Source organism: Clytia hemisphaerica, unplaced genomic scaffold, assembly GCF_902728285.1.
Source record: "Clytia hemisphaerica strain Z4C2 unplaced genomic scaffold, Clytia hemisphaerica genome assembly, whole genome shotgun sequence".
Lineage (NCBI taxonomy): Eukaryota > Metazoa > Cnidaria > Hydrozoa > Leptothecata > Clytiidae > Clytia > Clytia hemisphaerica.
Genome location: NW_027104390.1, coordinates 2,764,796 through 2,784,630, shown reverse-complemented (window position 1 = coordinate 2,784,630; position 19,835 = coordinate 2,764,796). Strand labels below are relative to the sequence as shown.

At 42.1% G+C, this 19,835-nt stretch overlaps 1 protein-coding gene, 1 non-coding gene and 1 pseudogene across 2 annotated transcripts; all 3 read left to right on the top strand.

Moving 5' to 3' along the window:
- The first annotated feature begins 445 nt into the window (after nt 1–445).
- LOC136819831 (uncharacterized) lies at nt 446–1,855 on the top strand. The gene has a single exon (XM_067076072.1). It carries the CDS (start codon nt 446–448, stop codon nt 1,853–1,855), a length of 1,410 nt encoding a protein of 469 aa, XP_066932173.1.
- Nucleotides 1,856–2,591: 736 nt separating this feature from the next.
- LOC136819878 (5.8S ribosomal RNA) lies at nt 2,592–2,745 on the top strand. Its single transcript, XR_010848492.1, has one exon. It is a non-coding gene; the product is annotated as a 5.8S ribosomal RNA (ribosomal RNA).
- A 197-nt stretch (nt 2,746–2,942) lies between these two features.
- LOC136819877 (large subunit ribosomal RNA) lies at nt 2,943–11,280 on the top strand (annotated as a pseudogene).
- The last annotated feature ends 8,555 nt before the right edge of the window (nt 11,281–19,835 follow it).

Below are 19,835 nucleotides of genomic sequence, written 5' to 3'. Positions count from 1 at the left end.
ATCAATATGCGTATTCGAGATATGATAGCCGCGTTGATGCCTAAATGGGTCACGCGATTTTCAATACGCACTCCGGGTGGCATGGTAGAAACAGATCCCATTACCTTGCTAAGGGGTGTATTCCAGGGGGACACTTTGAGTGTCCTCTTGTTCTGTCTCGCAATGTGTCTGATAAGCCATGCTCTCAAGACGGAGCACGAAGTGCTTGGGGTTCCAATCTTAAGTGAAGTGATTTCAAATCATCTGTTCTATGTGGATGATCTAAAAGTCTACGCCCGTACTCAAAGAATCCTTGATCGGCTGCTTGCAACTGTGAACAGGGTCTCCACGAGTATTGGCATGGCTTTGGGTCTAGGGCAAGTGTGGAGTAAGTGACTTGTCGGGTAGTGAGCAGAATCGCATGCAAGTGTGGTCCGTAGAGGGTATTCCCTATCTCGACCGTGACATGACGTATAAATATCTCGGTGTGAAACAGCACTTTGGACATGGAGATTCTTTGACTACGAAGACTGAGGTCGACGGCGTACTGCAGTCTCTCGTGGGAAAAGCCGTCACTTGTGGCCTAGATAGTAAGATAACTGCAAGAATCTTCAACAGCTGTGTTGCGGGAAAGGCCAGGTATTACTTGGCTACCGGGCTGTGGACGAGGGTTCAGTCGGATGTCCAACTTGATAGACATGTCCGGAGTAGGCTTTCTGAATTTGGCTTCCATTACCGTACTGCGTCTGTTGATCGGTTGTACTTGCCAAGACACTTAGATGGAAGGGGATTGGCAAGTTTAGCTGTGACACATGACCAGGCACTCCTAGCATTGGCATCTTATTGCCAAACAGCTACATGTGACTTTCCACGTAAAATCTGGGAAGCATCTTATGAGCTCGATCAACAAAACCGAAAGACATTAGTCTCTCGGACCCGGGCTGTTGTAGAGTGTTACGATTCAATCTCTATGGCAGCTGAGTCTGGGCGTCTATCTATGAGCAATCAAAATGGGGAAATGCAAGTCGTAGAGGCGACAGATAGACGAAAGCTCGGCCGGCTTGTTCTGAGAACACAGACAGAGGCGAGAGTCGCGCGCCTCCGGGAAAAAGCCATCCATGGGGTATTCTTTAGAAACATGGAAACCCTGGGCATCGAACATTGCTCGAGATGGTTAGTTGACGGGCTCTTGGCCCCATTTGATGAGGCTAAGATGACTGTAGCTCAAGACGGCACTTTAAAAACTAGGAAGTATTGTCGCGAAGTCCTCAAAGAACAGATAAGCCCAATCTGTCGACGGTGCGGTAGAGAGCCAGAGTCTGTTGGCCATATCCTCAGTGCGTGTGATAAGCACAAGTTCTCTCTGTACAAAAATCGGCATGATGAAGCTCTTCGACCTGTCCATTCAGTATTGTGTGACCTGTTTGGAGTGAAAGCTCCGGCAATACGGAAAGCGCCTCCTCCGGTGCTCGAGAATGACAGGATTAAGGTTCTGTGGGACCCAGTGATAGTAACTACGGTTGACATGACTGAACGACGACCCGATATGGTTGTCTTCTTTAAGGAGACAAAGAAGATCGTAATAGTCGAACAGACATGTCCCTGGGAAAGCAGATTGAACCTAGCCCTCTGGGAAAAGAGGAACAAGTACGCTATGCTACTGCAGGACCTCATGAAGCAATACCAGGAATGGAGCGTGAAACAATGCACACTTGTGATGGGTGTTATGGGAAGCTTTGAGAAAGATATATACGTAAAAGAGCTATCGTCACTGGTAATCAATGACGAGCAAATGCTCGATAGACTGCTTGCAAACGTTCAACGAGCTACCATCCTTGGTAGCGTCCGGGTCATTAAGAATCACCTTGCGGAGTAAACAGTCAAAAGAGAGAGAAGAAGGTAGACGGGACAAATAGAAGCTAGACGGGACAAAGAGAAGGTAGACGGGACAAAGAGAAGGGACCTTAGTAGCGCTGAGTGAAAAGGTGACTGTTGAATAACTGCAATGAAGCAGACTGGGGTTTTCTTATCATTCTTTTCCTCAGTATAAAACTGCTAGTGCAGAACTCAGAAAACAGTGTTTGACACTTGTATGACGGGGTCTTGACCTTAGTAGGAGGTTCGAAAAGGAAGAGATTATCAAAGCCTATTGAAACCTCAGGCGACACTGTGAGTTCTGTCGTGGTTTGATTGTGACTTAATAAATAAATAGGGGATCGTCATACTCCTTGCCAGTCTCTTTGACGAAAGTCTGGGCTGGTAAGATGGGCCAATGTGCTTCTCTAGTGGGCACGAAAATATAGGCCGATGTTGAGAACTGGCCACCATTCTGCCAGCGTTCTCTGTGAACGACACTAGCAACATCGCCTCAAATTGCACTATGGTAAAAGTCGTAACAAGGTTTCCGTAGGTGAACCTGCGGAAGGATCATTACCGTAAACTCTTTTATAGAGAATACACTGTGAACTGTATTGATTCAATTGAAGTAGATGTGGAGTTTCGAAAGAATTGAATTAGTCTCGCGCTAAGCTCCACACTTCTCAATCAATAACAACTATATACACTCATTCCAATCTTGTGATTTTCGAATCACATAAACAAAACGAGAGAACAACTTCTAACGGTGGATCTCTTGGCTCGTGCATCGATGAAGAACGTTGCCAGTTGCGATAAGTAGTGTGAATTGCAGAATGAAGTGAATCATCGAATCTTTGAACGCAAATTGCACTCTCTGGATATCCGGAGAGTACGTCTGTCTGAGCGTCGTGAAAAATCTAAATCCCTCTTGGGGTTGATTGGGACTTCTATAGCTCCGCGCTATAGTGTCTCGAAGTGCTTGAGGCATGCGGTTTTGATTTATCAAGCCGTGCAGTTGTCTTAAATTGTGTTTAAACAACTCGCGCTTGATAGTCATTACCTTCAAAGCAAGCCTGTCGTGGGCTATCCCCCACAACACACACTTTTGACCTCAGATCAGTCGAGACTACCCGCTGAATTTAAGCATATTAATAAGCGGAGGAAAAGAAACTAACAAGGATTCCCCTAGTAACGGCGAGTGAAGCGGGAAAAGCTCAAGCTTGAAATCTCTGATCTTTGTGGTCAGCGAATTGTAGTCTCGAGAAGTACTGTCACAGCGAAGTGGTCGCGGTAAAGTTGCTTGGAACGGCACGTCATAGAGGGTGAGAACCCCGTGTGTGCCGCGACCGCTCGCCCACGAGGTGCTTTCTCAGAGTCGGGTTGCTTGGGAATGCAGCCCAAAACGGGAGGTAGACTCCTTCTAAAGCTAAATATGGGCACGAGACCGATAGCGAACAAGTACCGTGAGGGAAAGATGAAAAGCACTTTGAAAAGAAAGTTAAGAGTACGTGAAACCGTTAGTAGGGAAGCGCATGGAATTAGCAACGGCGGCGAGAAATTCAGGTGTTGGGTGTGAGTTCGCTGCGGAGTGCAGATCCGAAGGACTGTCTTTGTAGTGTTTCTTTCTCCCATCATCGCACTTTTCTCGTTGCCGCGTCAACGACTGTTCGGACCGGCGGAAACGTCCTCGGAGAAGGTAGCTCTCCTCGGAGAGTGTTATAGCTTCGGGTGACCGCGTCGGGCTGGACAGAGGAGTCGCGACTCGTGCCTTCGGGCGGGCCTCTCGTCGATGTCGTTCTTGCGAGCATGGTAGACTGCGTGCAGTGTACTTGAACTGTAAGGATTCCACCGGCGAGACAGGCACCAACGAGTCGAGGTCGTTGGCGGTCATATGGTTTTATGCGACCCGTCTTGAAACACGGACCAAGGAGTCTGACGCGTGTGCGAGTCTTAGGGTGACAGAAACCCTCCGGCGCAATGAAAGTGAAGGCGAGTTCGGCTCGTCGAGGTGAGATCCGTCCCACACCGGTTCGGCGCATCATCGTCCGACCGTTTCTACTCTTAGAAAGGTTTGAGAAAGAGCATACGTGTTGGGACCCGAAAGATGGTGAACTATGCTTGAGTAGGGCGAAGCCAGAGGAAACTCTGGTGGAGGCTCGTAGCGATTCTGACGTGCAAATCGATCGTCAAACTTGGGTATAGGGGCGAAAGACTAATCGAACCATCTAGTAGCTGGTTCCCTCCGAAGTTTCCCTTAGGATAGCTGGAGCTCGACTGTACAGTTTCATCCGGTAAAGCGAATGATTAGAGGTCTTGGGGTTGAAACAACCTCAACCTATTCTCAAACTTTCAATGGGTGAGAAGCCTGGCTTGCTTAATTGAAGTCGGGCAACGAATGAGAGAGCTCTAAGTGGGCCATTTTTGGTAAGCAGAACTGGCGATGCGGGATGAACCGAACGCTCGGTTAAGGCGCCCAAATCGACGCTCATCAGACCCCACAAAAGGTGTTGGTTGATCTAGACAGCAGGACGGTGGCCATGGAAGTCGGAATCCGCTAAGGAGTGTGTAACAACCCACCTGCCGAATCAACTAGCCCTGAAAATGGATGGCGCTCAAGCGTCGTGCCTATACCGGGCCGTTTGGGCAAACGGCGAAGCCCAAACGAGTAGGAGGGCGTGGGGGTCGTGACGCAGCCTTCGGCGCGGCAATTTTTTTTTCCGTAGACGGGCGGAAATATCTTTAATGGTCGGAAATATCATTTGATTGTCGGAAATATCTTTTGATGGTCGGAAATATCCAAAACTCTGAAAATTAGAAAATTTAATGGTCGGAAATATCCTGCGCTTTTAAAAATGCTTCATCAGCAAAAAAATAGAAACAAAGATGGCAGCAAAGGTGGTGTGGTGTGGCCAACTTGTTGTGTGTGCCTGTCAAGAGAGTAGTTTTTTATTTTAAGTTTTTGGGACACTATGTTCTGTTTCTTAGTTCGAGAGAAAGTGGTATGGACCTTTTTATTCAAACACGACTCTTCGTTCTTTCTTGTCTTTTTTATATCCTTTCCTCCTCTAGCCCCCACTATAATGGTTATTTTTTGGCCAAATTTTCTCTGTATCCACTGCCAGCTGGATGCACTGTAAGGGTTCGATTTTGGAAGCCAAATTTTCCACCGAACGTATAGTCGTTTTCAGATCGAGTGCCCCCCCCCAGGGGTAAGGTCTAGAATGGGAGGGTGTCCAGGTAGGAGGTAGGGTTGGGACTAGCTTTAGGGTGATTATTTGAGAGCAGTGGGGGCTAGAGGAGGAAAGGATATAAAAAAAGACAAGAAAGAAAGAAGAGTCGTGTTTGAATAAAAAGGTCAATACCACTTTCTCTCCCTAAAAAGCTGTCTACGTCTTGTGTAAAATACCCTAAAAAGCTTGTCTGGCACACACAACAAGTTGGCCACACAACATCACCTTTGCTACCATCTTTATTATTATTTTTTTTTATTTAATGAATTCCCCTTCGCAGGCATTTCTGCCTCTCCCCCTCTCCGAAAGGATCTACAATAAAGTTGTTTAGAAAAAATTCGTTATGTTAAGTCCGGAATTCCAAAGTTCTTTGTTTACATTTTTTTGCTGATGAAGCATTTTTAAAAGCGCGGGATATTTCCGACCATTAAATTTTCAAATTTTTAGAGTTTTGGATATTTCCGACCATCAAAAGATATTTCCGACCATCAAATGATATTTCCGACCTTTACACTATGATATTTCCGACCATTAAAGATATTTCCGCCCGTCTACGGAAAAAAAATTTGCTTCGGCGCGAGCCTGGGTGAAACGGCCCCTAGTGAAGATCTTGGTGGTAGTAGCAAATATTCAAATGAGAACTTTGAAGGCCGAAGTGGAGAAAGGTTCCATGTGAACAGCAGTTGGACATGGGTTAGTCGATCCTAAGTCGCAAGGGAACCCTGTCAGGATGCGAGGCTTTCCACGCCTCCGTTCGGCGAAAGGGAATCGGGTTAATATTCCCGAACCGGAACGCGGATATCGCGCTCGGCTCTCGAGCTTGGCGCGTTTGCGGCAACGCAACGGAACCCGACGACGTCGGCGGTGACCCCGGGAAGAGTTCTCTTTTCTTGTTAACTATTCGTCGACCATGGAATCTGTTTGCCAGGAGATATGGTCTTGCAATAGGTAAAGCCCTGCACTTCTTGCAGAGTCCGGTGCGTCGCCTACGGCCCTTGAAAAGTCGGGGGACAGATTGATTTTCGCGTCCGTTCGTACTCATAACCGCAGCAGGTCTCCAAGGTGAGCAGCCTCTGGCCCATAGAACAATGTAGGTAAGGGAAGTCGGCAAAACAGATCCGTAACTTCGGGAAAAGGATTGGCTCTAAGGGTCGGGTCTGTCGGGCTGGGAAGCGAAGGAGCGGCTGGACGAGTGCGCTTGGTTTGGTCACCCCTCTCGGGGGGAGATCGGGCCGAGCGTGCACGGCCGGCTCTCCGGAACGACTCAGCTTTGTCTCGCGAGGGACGCTTCGACAGGCGATTAACGACCAACTTAGAACTGGTACGGACAAGGGGAATCCGACTGTTTAATTAAAACAAAGCATTGCGATGGTCGGAAACGATGTTGACGCAATGTGATTTCTGCCCAGTGCTCTGAATGTCAAAGTGAAGAAATTCATCCAAGCGCGGGTAAACGGCGGGAGTAACTATGACTCTCTTAAGGAGGATTGTGCAGGTGTGGGGCGGTCGACCGACTTAGTTACCCTCGGGGACTTTGTCAATGTTGACTTCAAAAAGCCAATAAAGCACCGGGCGTCGCCGTAGAAGATGTCCAAAGCATAATCTGCCACCTCTCCTCCTGAAGCCTCAGCTTAGTCAACGTTCTAGAAGAAGTGCTCCCCACTTCGCGTGAGAGTTGATCCCTTTCAGGTTCTCTGAAAATGCCAATGACTAAATGGGGTCCCGTCGGGCCTGGAAAACCCGTCGGGTCGCAGCGGGCGCGTAAGTACCATTTCCAAATGGTCGCCTCGAAAAGCTTACACCCTGGGTCTCCTGGGGTTAACTCCCCCTTGAGGTCCTGCTCTCCAAGCGAAAACAATTGTTCCTAATGAAAATTTAAATGAGATAAACGGTAACCCCATACACGTTGCAGACCCTGGACCGGACCGGATAACCCTACAGGATATCGGAACAATTAACTTCGAATATATCTATTCGAAGCCGCCAATTGGCAATCGATGTTGTGAACTCAACTTCGCTGATCATGCGTCTTGGTTAAAGCACACTAAAAGGGGTCATCCTAATGCTCCTATCACCTATCTCTGCTCAAGGTGCCAGTGCCACAAACCATCCATCAGATCCGTGTCTACTCACTTCGTCAGATGCGAAGGTAATGCAAACGCTCAGGTTGTTGTTCACGAGTTCGCTTGTACGCTTTGCGACCAGTCGTTCAGAACCAGACAAGGTCTGGGTCAGCATATGCGCCACGCTCACCCTATCCAACATGAGGCGGCACAAGACGTTCAACGCGTCAAGGCCCGATGGTCGGACGAGGAACTAAAGCTTTTAGCTGTCTCCGAAGCGAGCGCACCACCTGAAACTCGCTTTATGAACCAGTATCTCATCGGTAAGTTCCCACAACGCTCCCTAGAATCCATCAAGGGTCAGCGGAAATCGGCCAAGTATCGAAACATCCTAAATGACATCATCGTCCGTGAGAGGGATGATAATCCCGTCGCTAGTGGCAGTGACGACGAAGATCAGGGTCCCGATGCCGGGTTCCCTGATACGCCTCCTGATAGTCGAGACCCATTCTTCCGACAGATCAGAGAGATTGCAGAGGATGATATCGAACTGGGCCAGATTTTAACCCGCTTTATTGACCACGGAGCCGATGTTACGCCCGAACTCGAGAGATACATCAACGAACATTTCGTGAGACAAGCCCCTCAACGCAGGAGACCACCTGTTAATCCTGCCCCGGATAGGAGGCCATATAGACGACGTATACGTCTCAAGCGCTACATCCGTTTTCAAGAAATGTTCAAACGTAGTAGGAAGCAACTCACTACGAACATCTTGAATAACACCTGCGAAGAAACTGATACCTTTCCTACTGCGGAAAGTGTTCGTAACACGTATCAGAGGATTTACGAATCTGAGAGCCCTGCTGATAATCACGAATATCGAGAAGCCCCTCATCCGTGCGATCCGACTTTTCTCCCAATCACCATTGAGGAGATCAAACGAGAGTTGAAAAACATGCCCAACAAGGCCGCAGGCCCTGACTTCTTCAAAGTCAAAGATCTAAAAGCTGCTAACCTGAGCTCGATCTGCATGATATTCAACTACTGTCTCGTCACGGGAACTCAACCCGTTCAGTGGAAGAAGAATAGAACTACTCTGATTCCCAAAAAGCCGGACGGACTCGATGATGCTTCCAACTGGAGGCCGATTACGATTAGTAGCGTCATTGCGAGACTTCTCCATCGGATCCTCGCTAAACGCCTAACTCAGGCGCTTCATCTCAATCCCAGACAGAAGGCTTTCCTTCCCATGGATGGTATTGCTCAAAACACTCTTATCCTTGACTCAGTAATTCAGAAAGCCAGGAAGAGTCGCTCTACCTTATCCATTGTCGGGATAGATCTGAGTAAAGCATTTGACTCGGTATCTCACCATAGTCTGACCAGAGCACTTCGACGGCACAAGGTAGAAGAACAGATGATCGACTATATCATCAACACATACACTGGCGCCACAACGAACATCTCATGCGGACCAGTGAAACTTGACCGAATCCGTCTCCTACGGGGCGTCAAGCAGGGAGATCCCCTCTCCCCCATCTTGTTCAACCTTGTCCTCGATGAGCTATTCGACCTCCTCCCCTCGTGGATAGGAGCGAAAATCTCAGACTCGATTGTCAACGCTCTCGCTTTCGCCGATGACATCATCCTCCTGGCTGAAAGTCATGCAGGAATGAACCGGCTCACTGAAATCTTGGCCGATTTCTTCCGAAAGCGGTCTATGTCAGTCAATGCCAAAAAGTGCTTCTCCTTTCGGTTCCTTCTTTCCAAGAAAGACCGAGTGATCGTCGTCAGTCGCGAGCGGTCGTATTCCATGAACGGAGAACCAATCCCATCTAATACTTATGATTCACCTTTTAAGTACCTAGGGATTAAGTACGACCCAAGGGGAAAGATGAAACCCAGCTTGACCGAATTCGAATCAATGCTAGGTAGGGTCAAGGGCTCCCCCCTGAAACCCCAACAGAAATTAACTCTGTTGCGAGACAATGTGATTCCTAAATTCACCCATCAGCTCGTCCTCGGACGAGTTACGAAGGGTCTATTACAATCATTCGACTTGGCAATACGCAAGACGATCAAGGATATCACAAGACTCCCAAGCGACACTCCGACGATGTACTTCCATGCTCCAATCTCGACAGGAGGACTCGGTTTCGGCAAATTCGAGGAGACGATTCCACGCTACACCTTGAAACGTCTACGAAATCTCGAAAACTCAACTGATTTAGCCACACGTGACCTCGCCAACTCGACTTACGTACACGATCTGCGCCAGAAACTGCTAGCAATGATCAACAAGCACACTGTCGAGGATGCCCTGAATTACACCAAAAACCATCGTATTGGCAACCTTTATGACTCAATTGACGGCAGCCACCTACAGGAATGTCTATCCAACCCGAACGGTAGCACCTGGTTAAACTACGCGCCAAGACACGTCACCGGGAAGTCTTACATCCGACTAATCCAACTTCGGATCAACAGACTCCCAACGCTCGAAAACTGCAATCGAGGTAGGGCTAACGACAAAGCCTGTAGACACTGCAAACTATACCAAGAGACAGTCACCCACATATTGAGCAGATGTCCAAAGACGCACGCATTACGTATTCGGCGTCATGATTCTATCGCCAAGCTTCTACAAATTGCTTGCGAAGCCGCCAATCTTCGAGTCTTATACGAGCACCACATCCGTATAAACAATCAACAACTTCATAAACCTGATCTGATTGTTGTGTCACCGGACTCCGCTACTATAATAGACGTTTCCATCGTCACCGGCAGGATGCGAATACATGGTAATACGATCACCTTGAATGGCAACTGGGACCACAAAGCTCAAATTTACAACTCTGAGCCTATCAATGACTATGTCCGCAATCTTACTGGTCGGGAAGATATCAAGCATGCTGCCTTGATTATCTCTATACGTGGAGTCTGGTGCGCCAAGAACGACGACTTATTCAAACGGCTTGGCATCGCCAAAAAGTACAGGGAACTGATGGTTATCAGGGCAATGGAGTGGGGATGTCGACTTTGGTCGACATTCATGCGCACGACTTGAGACGAGATGAAAGACGAGGAGTATATGCGGTCGAACTAAGATCTGTTCGGCCCGGGCACACCCCTCCTCAGTGTTAAGGACGTGGTCAACTAGCACTCCTTCGTGGGTCATTTAGGTAGACCTTAAGTCACCTAGACTGAATATACTTCCGTCCCCACGACTATAACACGAAGACAAATGACAAGCTTAGTTATTTAAACAACTTTTGTATCATATCGAATTGTAAATAATAGGCTAGAAATAGAATATATTTATATATTTATATAAAGTGAAGTTTGTAAGGGCACCGACCCGTAAAAAGGAAAGAATATATATTTAAATAGCCAAATGCCTCGTCATCTAATTAGTGACGCGCATGAATGGATTAACGAGATTCCCACTGTCCCTATCTACTATCTAGCGAAACCACAGCCAAGGGAACGGGCTTGGCAAAATCAGCGGGGAAAGAAGACCCTGTTGAGCTTGACTCTAGTCTGACTCTGTGAAAAGACATAGGAGGTGTAGAATAGGTGGGAGAGCAATCGCCAGTGAAATACCACTACTCTTATCGTTTTTTTACTTATTCGATTGTGCGGAGAGGCGCTTCACGGCGCATTTCTAGACTCAAAGGCTCTCTCCGAGAGCCCGATCCGGTTCGATGACACTGTCAGGTTGGGAGTTTGGCTGGGGCGGCACATCTGTCAAACGATAACGCAGGTGTCCTAAGGTGAGCTCAATGAGAACGGAAATCTCATGTAGAACAAAAGGGTAAAAGCTCACTTGATTTTGATTTTCAGTATGAATACAAACTGTGAAAGCATGGCCTATCGATCCTTTAGTCTTTAGGAGTTTTAAGCTAGAGGTGTCAGAAAAGTTACCACAGGGATTAACAAAGGTGGGACTGTATTAGGTACGTCGTACCCCACCCGACCCGGCCCTGTCTTGTTTTTGCACAAACGTTGTCCATAACTCCCTTATGCATTCTCGCTTTTCATATCGCGTCTTGTCCGACTCTTAACCGTGCATGTTAACGTAACTGTTTTTTTCTTTCAGGAAAAAAAATGTAAATAATTAAAACACAACTCTGATGCCGACGTTTTGGCGTGTTGTGGACCAAGCGTTCTACTTGCGTTGACGACGAACCGCCCTTCAAAGATTGCATTCATCAAGTTCCGTATTCATTTGCTCGCAAACATTTTCATCAGCAGCACAGCATGTCAACATCGGTTCGCCGAACCAAAGCCTCGCTGGAACTCTTCACGATGACGAAACCATGGGGTTTCTAGTGAATGTGTGGCAGTTCCTCTTTGGGACGAGTTCCACGGGGTAGCTTGGTTTGATGTTGGTTTGTTATACTGGTACGTCATTAATTAAAACACTAAAGAAGAGGTTTCAGGCATTTTGAAGCCTTTGCTAACCTGTCGTATCGTCCCTATACGTAATAAAATTTGAAAGCTAATTATGGTTGTTGTAATAATTGTGTTCACTTCCAAACGTAAAACATATTCAGATATCCATTGTTCTCCTTCCGGTAGAGATGCCCCACGGAAAGTTTGACCGGCTAAGTTTCTATGTCAGAAACGTACCATTTGGTCACACAGGTTCGGTTCGCCGAACCAAAGCCTCGCTGGAAATCTTCACGATGACGAAACCATGGGGTTTCTAGTGAAGGTGTGGCAGTTCCTCTTTGGGACGAGTTCCACGAGGTAGCTTGGTTTGATGTTGGTTTGTTATACTGGTACGTCATTAATTAAAACACTAAAGAAGAGGTTTCAGGCATTTTGAAGCCTTTGCTAACCTGTCGTATCGTCCCTATACGTAATAAAATTTGAAAGCTAATTATGGTTGTTGTAATAATTGTGTTCACTTCCAAACGTAAAACATATTCAGATATCCATTGTTCTCCTTCTGGTAGAGATGCCCCACGGAAAGTTTGACCGGCTAAAAACTTTCGTTTTACAGTAAAAATAATAGAAATATTGGAAATAATAAGGACAGGATATTATGACAACACTTTTTACAATCGAAGCGTATGTATTTGACGACAATGAACAAATTCCTCTTGATAGTAGTATTGATGTGAGGTACTATGCGCACTGTTATCTATACATGGAAATTTCGTGAGGAATGGGAATGTGCAAATGTATCGGTTGTCTCTCCGTAACAGCCAAAAATGCATTAAAGACAATTAACAGACGCATATGAATTCAAAATGTGACAAACTAAAATGTATCAGTACGGTGAAAAACCGAAAATGTTTTACTGTGTTAGATCTGAACAAACCAGCCAATGCCACTATAATGGACGAATATCAGAAGAAACTGCTCGCAGTTTCATTGATTTAATAATTGACTTTGAAAATTAAAATCACTGATCTTGTTCACTAACTCACAATAGAAGATAAGATTTCAGTTGGAGAACGAATGTATAGATAATATATTATAATTTTGATAGGTTGGTAAGTTTCATTTTCCATTATTAAATTTGAAACACTCCTTATCTCTTTTTAAACCGATTCCTAAGAGCACAAATATTTAGCCAAGAGCGGCGGTTAATCTTTGGGCAAAAGAAAAAGTTTAATCAATAGGGTTTGATTTTTGTCAGAATTTTTTGAAAACACGGCTTTTGCAATTTTCATGGCGAAAATGGCTTTGCCCAACACAGTGACATCGATTTTCGCGTTCTCTGGGTCAAAACAAACAATCGTAAATAGGCGCCGAACCACCCGTTTATGTAACTAGTAAACGATACACATCAGTTTACGCTGTTATTGTATGATTGATAGCCAATCAGTATACGCTGCTCCCTACTGCTTGGAGAGCAAGTTGTATCTGATACTTTATCGATTACTATTAGATTTCTATCTTTAAAGATAATATGCGCATGCGCGCTTTATAAACTTTTAAAACCAAAATGGTAGATCTTTGAAGTGTAAGTAAATTTTGGCGGCGAAAAGGATAAATTGTTCGTTCGTGTTGGCTCTTTTTGTTACTTTTATTTTCCATATGGGGGTAGAACTTTCGGTTACATGAAAACATGAAAAAGAAGAAAACAGAGGCAAGTTCATTTTCCAAGAAAACATGGTTAGTCATGATAATGCATGCAAACTTGTTCATGGACTCGGTGTAATCTTTGGATGTTAATGGTTTTAGATCTTGTAAGGCTGCTTTTTATTGATTTCTGTTTTGCTGCTCTGGGTTGGCTAGGAAAGTTTTGGGTTTTCAGTTTCATTCTCTAGGGAGACCAAGCTCTATAATTTTAGAACTTTGTACTGAGGTAAACTTTGTTTTTCCTAAAATTTTGAGCTTGGATATCCAGGGCTAATGGGTGAGATTTATTGCCTCCGGAAATATGCAAAACATATACAACTTTACACCAAGAATAGACCATTTTTCAAAGAGGCCACCCTATTGAATAATTATGTAGTCCAGCCATAAAAACAATGATACAGCCATGCATAATTACTGTATCATGCATATTGTAATAATTATGCATGGTTTTCTGCTGGACTACATAATTATTCAATAGGGTGGCCTCTTTGAAAAAAGGTCTATATTAATTACCGTGAGAAAGGGTAACTTGCATCAGTGGAGGCTAACATGCATAGCCCTCAAATGAATGACCTGGCTGGTCATTTACACATACGCAACTCCGCTCGCAGCTCTACTCTACCATTTTTGTTTCGCTTTATTTTCGTCTTTTAAAGACCAGCCGGGCCTTTCATTTGAGGGCTATGCATGTTAGCCTCCACTGATGCAAGTTACCCTTTTTAACGGTAGTCCTCAAAGCATCTGACATTGCTGTACATTGTGTGGAGGTGTCTGGTGGGTGTACAGTGGATTGAGCCTGACCCATTTTATTTTGACCACCCTCACCCTTCAAAATCCCACCGTACACGGAAATTGACAATGTACGGTGAGTAGTCTATCAGTGCAGTGCACACCCACCATATATATACTGTACGGTGGCCGGTAATTTCCGTGTACAGTGGGTTTGTACGGTGTTTTAGATCCAACCTAAAATACCACCGTATATACATATCCATCGTGGATGGGTTTGTACGGTGTTTTAGAACTAACCTAAACGGTGGTGTCCAGGGTCGTCAAAGCATATTGTTACGAAATAGTAAAATACTCCTTGGTTCCAGTCGTTCCAACCATCAGTTGAAAAAAGTTTTTACTTAGATTTTGGTTTGGAATTTTTCATATCCAAATAAGAAGTCCCAGATGGTGAAAATACAAGACTTGGGCGGCAAAGGGCGGGGAATGAAGTTTGTGCTAATCTCCATCATTCTAAACCCTGATTAATCAATTGAAATAATACGGGGGTTCTTGTAATTATTCTTTGTTCTCTTAAAGCCATTTACCTTTTACATAGTTATAATGTATGTTGATTCAGCAGATTGAAATTAATAGAATCTTTTGTAATGAATAAAGAAAAATGTGGAGCAAGATTTTTTTCTTCCTTTTATTTACAAATTTGAAAGGACTCTTTTATTAAAATTTTGCTGACATCAGTTTCAGACGAGTCGGGTGTATATAACACCGTATAATTCCTTTAAATGAGTAAAAAATAAGCTCATGTAATATTCGTAAAAGTTAGTCAGTATTTATTGGAGTAAGTAATTATATAAGTTGTTTTTTTAAAAGAAAACTGCATTTTATTAAAAATAAGAAGACATTAATTTTTCATATATACCCCCTGGTTAGATTTGCCGCTCTGGAGAAAATGAAAGTACTTTAAGCAAAACATTCAGTCTTAAATTTGTAAGGAATTTTGTTTACATATGTAATGAAAACACACAATTTTTACCAAGCTGACAGGATCAACAATAGAATCAATCAACTGATTTAAATTTGATTGTCTTTGAAACATTATTCACTACAAGTTTTTGTTTACTTAACCCACATTGAGTCTTGTTCAAGTTTTTTTATGTACCTTTATTGAAATTTCCATAACAAAATTCAGCACACCAATGTGGTAAGGCCATTTTTCAGAGCATGGTATGGCTGTTTCCAAGGAAATATTAGAACATTGAAATCTTGACCCTAAACACTGTACTTGCCTAGAAAATCTGCTAAAATGCAGTGCGGAAAAGATCAATTTCAAAACAGATTGATAAAGGATTGATTTGACACCGCCACTGCTAGGCAAGGTAGACAATAAATTATGGATTTGAATGAGTGAAATCTATCCATACCAGTGGGGTCAGTTAGGGTTAGGGTTAGTAAAATCTCAGACATACATGTGTAGTTAAAGGATTTTTACAGATTTTTTATTTTTACATACACCACCCAGATTCTTGGAAGAGGTATTTTACTACTATGGTAGTAAAATATTTTGGGACATCTTTGACATAGAGACCACTTATTTTTTGGTTGCTTTTTGCACCAACTTTACGAACAAAGCTAGAAAATCATCAATTTTGTGACACATTTTGCACTTAGTGCAAAAATTATTGTTTTTCCCCCAGAATTAACGTCTTTTTTATATTGACAAAAATATTTTGAATTTTTTTTTGCGGCGAACAAATATCCAATATTTTTTTTTTTCAAACTACAAAAATTTTCAGATTTTTTCAGTAAAATTATCCCATAAAACAAAGAGTAACAAAAATTAACTAAAATTTAAAAAATTATACCACATTTTACTACCAATGTATTAATTTTTTTGAAAATTTACACATACATACCACCTGTTTTGGTATTTTATTACCCTGGGTAGTAAAAACTTGTTTTCCATTTTTTGTCACACCACCACAGTAGTAAACGTCGTAATGTCTGAGATTTTACTACTGACCCCCCTGTCCATACATGTATTATATAGAAAGTTGTCTTAAAATTTCTGGCCAAAATATGCAAAAAATATGATCATGGAATGGAACCCCCCCGCCTAAGTGGGGGAGCTACACCTAAAATTTGCATGGGAGCTGTTTGTTTTTCCTGACAGGTGGGGGGTGCATTATTTTATGTAACTCTCGGGGCTAAATAACACTTCCTAAATATTTTTCTTTACTGTTGGTTTTTAATTTCTCTAAACCTACTACTAATTTACTTTACTGTTTATTTACTGTTTATTTACTTGTGTTTTCATTGACTAAATGGTAAAAATTCACATTGAAAAGAAAATTATTCATCAAAAATTTCCCCCCTATTATACTGGGACCTAAAGTTTTATCAAGCTGGGGGGACCTTTTTCTCAGGGGGGACCTAAATTTGGCGGAGGGACCTAAAACCCCAGTCGGAGCCATGTTTACCCCAATTTTAGTACACTGGTAATAAAATCATAATTAAAAATCGTCTTGAAATTCAGAGAAAAAAACATGTCACCTTGCAAAACTAAAACCATGAGTTTAATTCTAGCCAAGTTTGTTGAAATATTAAAATAAATATATTTTACTTTTAGATTCTGTAATATTTTATTAATGGTATTTCCTGCTAGAAAAGGTTCAACTTATAAAGTTGCCAGCACTTGGGTTTCTAACAAAAGAAGAAAAACTAGATTAAAAGGTCCGCCAAAATATAATCAGCGATCAAATGCAAAAGATATTCCCTCAACTTCCTCTTCATATCAAACCAATGTACCTCACGAAAGAGACAACTTTACAAGCATGCTGTCTGACAATGAAGTTGACACACCTGATATGGAACAGCAGAAAAAGGGCAGATACGAACTCGGAAAAAAAAAGGAGCTAGGACATTGGGATAGATATAATACCGAATTTTTAAAATTGTATGCACAAAAGCTGGACTTTGCCCCAGAATGTTGCTGTTTTTGCGAAGAAGTCTTTCCTGCTGGTTACATATGGTGTAAATCATGTGGACCAATTACTTATTATTGTTATGATTGTGCTACAAAAATTCATCAAAATATCCCTTTTCACAATTTACTTGAAGTAAAGGTCATTATCTTTTTCTTCTTTTTGGATTTATATTCTATCTTTAATGTTATTTAACCTTAATAGTAGTTAAGTAAAAGCTTACTTTTTCATTCTAGTTAATTTCGCATAGCGAAAGTATTACGATAGTCTTTCTGTGTGTGTGTGTGGCGAGAAAATTTTTTGGGCGCAAATTATGGCGTGGGCGTTTGGCTGCGGGCGTACTACGGCCAATATTCTAAAGGTGGACTCACTCACAAAGATAAAAAACAGCGCTTTTCTTGATAATTAAAATACTCTAGTGCAATACGTTTAACCAAGCCTTTGTAAACATTCATCTTCATCATGAGAACTTTTTAATAATGGCTGCTTGATTGCACATGCTTTTGAAACTTGCTGCTGCTGTATAAATTTTTATCATGTTTTCTGGTCTTTTGTAGAGTATTTAAAGAGGTTTATTATTCGTTTACTACTAAGTATTTTATGTTTGTGTAGTTAGTGAATGCACCAATAGTTGATAATGCTCAGTAAGTACAAAAAGAGTTAATTTTACATAACAACACATAACCCTCTTCTTCAAAAAACTACAAACAGCACAGGTATGATATTTGTTTCCTTTTTTCGTTTGATTATGTAAGTTTGATGACAGTTTTTTATCTGATGAAGTTTGATTGTTGTTCGATGAGTTTGGATTAAGTTTCAGCTTTTCCTCCCTGATGCCAGGCGATGATGTCAACCGAACCCTATCAAACCAATTTTGAAACCGAATCATCAAATTTCATCAAACGAAATCAAATAATAGGTGTTCGATTATCGAACCTGATCGAACAGTAATTGAACTTTACCGGAAAATCTTCAGTTTGATGTTTGATTATAGCTATCACAGTTCGGTTTTAAGTTCGATCAGTCAGCTTAATCAAACACATGGTTCGGTAATCGAACAGTTCGATTGACATCGCCTGGCCGATGGGATGATAGATATTGGCCTGCTCTTTAAAGGGACATTAAAGTAGTAAAATGTAAACATTGCGCAAACCACGTGTCATTAAAGAGAACAATTAAAATCACGTGTCCAAAACAAACTTGTAAAACAATTGAACAATCAAAATTAGCAATATTTGGTTTGATTTTTTATTTTGACATGATACATTTGTTTTGATTTTGTATCCGATGCATACAGTTTGTTATGTCCTTTTAAGGTTTAGTGTGGGTGTCTGCTAATAAACTGTCAGAGTAGTGTAAAAAGAATGGGCAACAAGGTACCGTCAACTGCTCTAACTTTGGACGATTGGTCGAAGCATGGGACTGCTGCATATCTGGTCTGTATTTTCGCTAACTGTAAAATCGAAAGAGAAATCGTGTATTTTTAAATACGCCGTTCCTTAACTCAAATCAAATGACTTTGGAGGTTCGGTGAAATGGTGGCCGAATTGCCGTCCCATGTTTGGTCAGATAGTCCCAAGTTATAGCAGTTGACGGTAATAAATCAAACTAATTGAGCTTCAATCAAACTTCACCGATCTTGATACCCCTTTTGCTAATCAGGATTTTCATTTTGAATCATTAAAAACTCCAGTGGTACCGTTGTTTTGTATGAGATTCCCATTTCCGCACGCTGGAATCTTTCCCCTATATCTATTTTGAGATATTTCTGGCAAGAGATTGGGGTGGGTTTGTTTTAATGGGATGCAGTTAGAGGAGTTATAAAGGAGTCATTGTTGTGATTTGCTAGAAGGGCCATTAATTGATTACGTATAATATTGATTCTTTTACTGTTTTTAGCACTTACTACTTTCACTGGTGTGTATACATTTATTTTATGATTTTGAAAGATTTACGGTCAACCTAGAAATAATTAATATTAAAGGTCTCTATTCTGCTCTATTATAGCATCAGAAAATAATTAAAGATTGAAAATAATTGCATCACTTTCAGTGATGTTTAGTCAATTTGTATCTGGTGGGAAAATTTGAGTGGCAGGTGGTGGTAAATAAATCCCCATATTCTATCTTGACCGAAGTCTGTATCCTTAAGTTACGAGCTTTTCTTAATATATTTTTATATGGATTATTTTCACTTTCTCCAAGCCACTAAATCACGATTCAAAATAAATAAACAACACAAAAATTTGATTTTATTCAAACAAAGCTTTTCGAGTCTTAACTGCTCATCATCAGGTTAAAAATGAAATTTCTAGGTTGAAAAATGTATCTACATATCATACAAAAAGTTGATTCTAGAATAAAAAGGCTAATTAAAAGGATCTATTAAAACGATAAAAACAATAAAAGAATTTTCAAAGGGGGCAATAAATCGTAAACCCCCAATATGGATTATTGCGTTGAGATTTTGGAAAATCTCAAAGAGTATTATTTCTTTAAAGTTGGCTCTGCCATTTTCTAGTTCAGAAGCTGGAGCTTAGTTTAGGTATTAACTTATTTCTTTTTTTATGATTTTTGTTGGCGAAAACAAAACAAAAATCATAAAAAAAGAAATAGGTTTATACCTAAACTAGCTGGAGCTCAACTACTAAACTGATTTTTGCCTTTAATGGCCTCTTAATTGTCCATGGGGTCAATTGATGCTTGTCTGAAGGTTAGACCTGCTGTTTGTGGGTCAAAAGTCACAGGGTAAATTTCCAAAAAATTTTATAACCTCAAACCCCCTCTTCTTCATTTTCAAAAAACTTTAAAATTTATAAAATTGTATATTGCAGTTCTCTGATTTATTCTGAATATAAAGATCTTTATTACGCTTATAAAAAGGAATTATTTTTTAGT